Source organism: Mercurialis annua, linkage group LG3, assembly GCF_937616625.2.
Source record: "Mercurialis annua linkage group LG3, ddMerAnnu1.2, whole genome shotgun sequence".
NCBI lineage: Eukaryota > Viridiplantae > Streptophyta > Magnoliopsida > Malpighiales > Euphorbiaceae > Mercurialis > Mercurialis annua.
In genome coordinates, this window is record NC_065572.1 from 61096316 (window position 1) to 61100231 (window position 3916).

The following is a 3916-nucleotide window of genomic DNA, read 5'->3' on the forward strand; positions in this document are numbered from 1 at the left end:
CATCAAATCTTTAAATTATAGATTATACATGTTTTACATGGTTTGAAATAAACTTATAATTAAAGTAACAATAATTAATCAAATAAATAGGGTTTCAGTACGGAGAAATTCTTAGGTAGATTCGGTCCACCACGTCATCCGTGGACTAAGCCTATCACATAATGACACGTCATTAAAATGATGGCAATCTTGTAATATTACTATTCAAAAGTGTAAATAAGTAATAAACAAATTTACAAGATTGCCATTATTTTAATGACGTGTCATTATATAATAGGCTAGTCCACGGATGACGTGGTGGACTTAGTCTACCTAAGAATCTCTCTTCAGTACGTCATACAAACTCATAAACTACAAAATCTAAAGTCACTCGTCATATGATTATTGACAATATAACATATAATCTGTTTTAACTGTTAACTCTAATTATATATCAGTAGCCAGTAGATGGGCGCCTATTTAATTCTTACTGAAACCTAAACTGCCATATGTCATCCAGGTTCCACAAAGCATCTGCCATGTCATTATCAACTACCCAATTCGTATCCGCCATCTGGCATTCCGGAGGTGAATCATCAAAAGTGCCAAATTCAGCCGTTGGATCTGCTGCTTGATTGAACCCGGGATCCACGTCATAATAACTTAAGCTGCTGTTAAAGATATTAGTGTCACTGTAACTAAGTACTGGTGGAGTTTCTGGATTTTCAAGAATGTTAGGCTGACGTTGGATTGCCATGGATTCCGTCACTGAACTTAACAGACGTTGATCACTCCCAAGATTTGAAGTACTGATTTGTGGATCAAAAGATTCCGGCAGTAAATAAGGGTTTGATGAAGATGAACGATGATCGTGTGAATAATCAAGATTGTTTAACGGAGTAGAATCAGTTTGCTCCACTTTTTGAAGCAATCTTGGCATCCAAAAACACCTAACGGCGTCAAGAAACCTCTTACTATTCGATTCAATGTTCATTTGTCGCGCTTGCCTTTGCACTCTTGTTCTCCAGTAATTCTTGATCTCATTGTCTGTTCTTCCCGGTAGATGCTGTGCAATTTTTGACCACCTAATAATTCAAAATAAATTAACTAACACGATATGTAGCGTGGAAATGAAAATCGGAGCAGAAACGAAAAACAATAAAATTATGTTTTTTTACAAGAATTGATTATAAATATAGAGTTTCGGAGTTTTGAAAGCGTTGCAATGAACATAGTGAAATATCAAAATATAAGATTCGAAAAGTTTTCATGCAACGTTAAAATAGTACTCATTAAACTAAAGCTTTAGATTACCTGTTACCCCACTTAGAGTGCAACTCAAGAATCAAGAGCTGTTCTTGAGGAGTAAGGTTCCCACGCTTAATGTCGGGTTTTAGATAATTCAGCCATCGCAATCTACAACTCTTTCCGGTTCTCTTCAGTCCTGAACATAGATAAATTAAAAGAATTAAACATACATATTTGCACCAAACAAAATCAAAATTAATTCATTTATATATATATACTGTACGTAACGCATACCAGCGAATTTCGCCAACATATTCCAACGACCTTCGCCATGACGAGCAATGTAATGAGCGAGCAAGGTATCTTCTTCAAGAGTCCATGGACCTCTTCTAAGATCATTTTCCTCTTCACTGCAATTATTTTTAATATTGCACATCCTCTTTGCAACACTATTAGGCGTAGCTGATCTCATAATTCTGTTAAATACAATGAAAACTTAAAGAAAGAAAGGGATGGTTTAATCAAGTTTAATTCGTGTGTGTTCGATTAGTAAAAGTGAAACTGTTAAGAAACTAGAGGTGTGTATATATTTATAGAGAGAGCAAGAACAAGGGTGTTATGGTAAATGGTTAAATTTGAAACGAATTTATCAAATCAAAAATATATATTTGTATATATGTATTTATCTCCACCAATAGAGAATAGTAAAACTTTCCAATTTGGAGTTGGTTTCTTAATTTCTGCACAAATGCTACCCAAAATTGGATGGGAATTTTGTTATGTGATATGATATGGCATTGGTCATCTCGGATGTGCAATGGAGGTGTGAATAATATTTAGATTTTGCCAACGTAGGGGCCATATTGAGAAAATAGTACCTATGTATATAGTCCACTTTAGTGTGGATCCTTCTCTTTCATTTCCTTTTTACTCAAAATATTAATTTTAAAGAATTTTAACTGAATTGAACCTTAATTTTTTTTTCCAAAGGTAAAAATAGATATACTAAAAGGCTAATTACAAGCCTCCATTCGAGTTCACAAGCATAATAAATTTTGCATTTGCCTCCTGAGCTAGACAATAAGCCTCACAATTTTCCTTTCTGTTGATATGACAAAAACTGCAGCTTTCAAAGAACGATGATAATCGCCAAATATCTTTACAGATTCTCCAGTTAACACTAGAAGGGCAATTCCCCGAGTTGATAGTTTGAGAGACCAGAGCGGTGTCGCCTTCAAAGCATGCAGATTTCCATTTCACACTAATACTCTAATTCATCATTTCCCTAAGGGCAATGAATTCCAGAGAGAAGTCGGCTAGAGTTTTAAAATTTCAAAAAGAATGTTACGTCGACCTGTCATTCCGCTGAAACCGGTATTGTGTGGGCGCACAGTGCCGGTGTGCAGGCGCACACCGGGCCGGTTCGATACCAAATCAAACCCGGACGCACCCCGAACCAAAAACCAACCCAAAACGAACTCGGACAACAAGAAAACGAGCCTGAAACCAACTTTATCATGATCGAAAAACATGAAATATTACAAGAGGTCTGTCCCTCTTTTGTTTGGTCGTTGCCTTAGGAGATATATATAGCATATCTGTTGTCGCTTTTTATGTGTATTTGTTTATATCTTTGGATTTTGCTGTTGCTTTAGTTTGCATTTTGCCACTTTGTCAAAAAGAGAACTTTGATTGTATTGAAAATGAAATAGAGATGCTAGCTGATAAAAAAATGAAGGCTATTTTCTTTATCTCGCTGGCCTCCGTTCTTTGACATTCTTCTTGTGGTCACTTTACCCTTCCCTAGCATTTGGCTGCTATCTCCTGGTCTTCCTTCACATTGATTACTCCTCCTGGGGCTGGTATCTTCATTACCAGGTAGCAGATGTTGGTGATTGCCACAGAGTCGTATAGGAACGGCCTTCCCAGTATTCCATTATAAGCTATGTCCACGACCGAAAACAGTGTCTTGATTTTCTTTGCTTCCTTTTCTCCCCTTCCGAACTCTATTACCAGTTCCGCCAGTCCTCTGGGTTGGACGGGAGTTCCTTTGAGTCCCATGATCGGCACCGGGCAGTGTTTCAGTTTTCCGAGTTTTCCTCCAATCCGTTTGTATGTTTCCCATGTCATCAGGTTTATCGCACTTCCTTCATCTATAAGCAGCTTCATTACTAGAAAGTTGATGATGATTGCTTCTATTACCAACGCATCGTTATGCGGCCCTTTCACGTGCAGCCCATCATCTGCTGAGAAGATGATGACCTTTGTTGTCTCTCCTTTTCCTCCAGCTTCTTCAGCTACCTGCATTATCTCGGCTCTCAATCTTTTCCTTCCTTCTCTTGCACCTTTTTCCGCTCGCAATGATGTTAACGACTCCCGCGACATCCTTCTTTCTTCCCCTTTCTTCTTCCTTTTTCGCTTCTTTGCCCGATCCTTCCTTTCGCTACTCCTTTTCTTCTCTATTGTTTGTGAATTTTCTTAGTGCTCCTGATTCAATTAGTTTCTCTATTTCTTTTTTCAGGTCGTAGCATTCCTCTGTATCGTGCCCATAGTCCTCGTGAAACTTGCAATACCGGTTTTCATCTCTTGTTCTGGTTCTGTGGATCATCTTTTTGGGCCATGTTACCGGCGTTCTGTTTTCTTTGACCCACATCATGGCGTTCGCTCTTGTGGTATTCAATGGCGTGAA

At 37.9% G+C, this 3916-nt stretch overlaps 1 protein-coding gene across 1 annotated transcript; it reads right to left on the reverse strand.

The window, feature by feature from the left end:
- LOC126671747 (transcription factor MYB62) lies at positions 1–1848 on the reverse strand. The gene is made up of 3 exons (XM_050365543.2): positions 1522–1848; positions 1294–1423; positions 1–1064 (listed from the first exon to the last, which is right to left on the reverse strand). The coding sequence occupies exons 1-3, from the start codon at positions 1697–1699 to the stop codon at positions 467–469; spliced, it is 906 nt and encodes a 301-aa protein (XP_050221500.1). The 5' UTR covers positions 1700–1848; the 3' UTR covers positions 1–466.
- Between the last annotated feature and the right edge of the window lie 2068 nt (positions 1849–3916).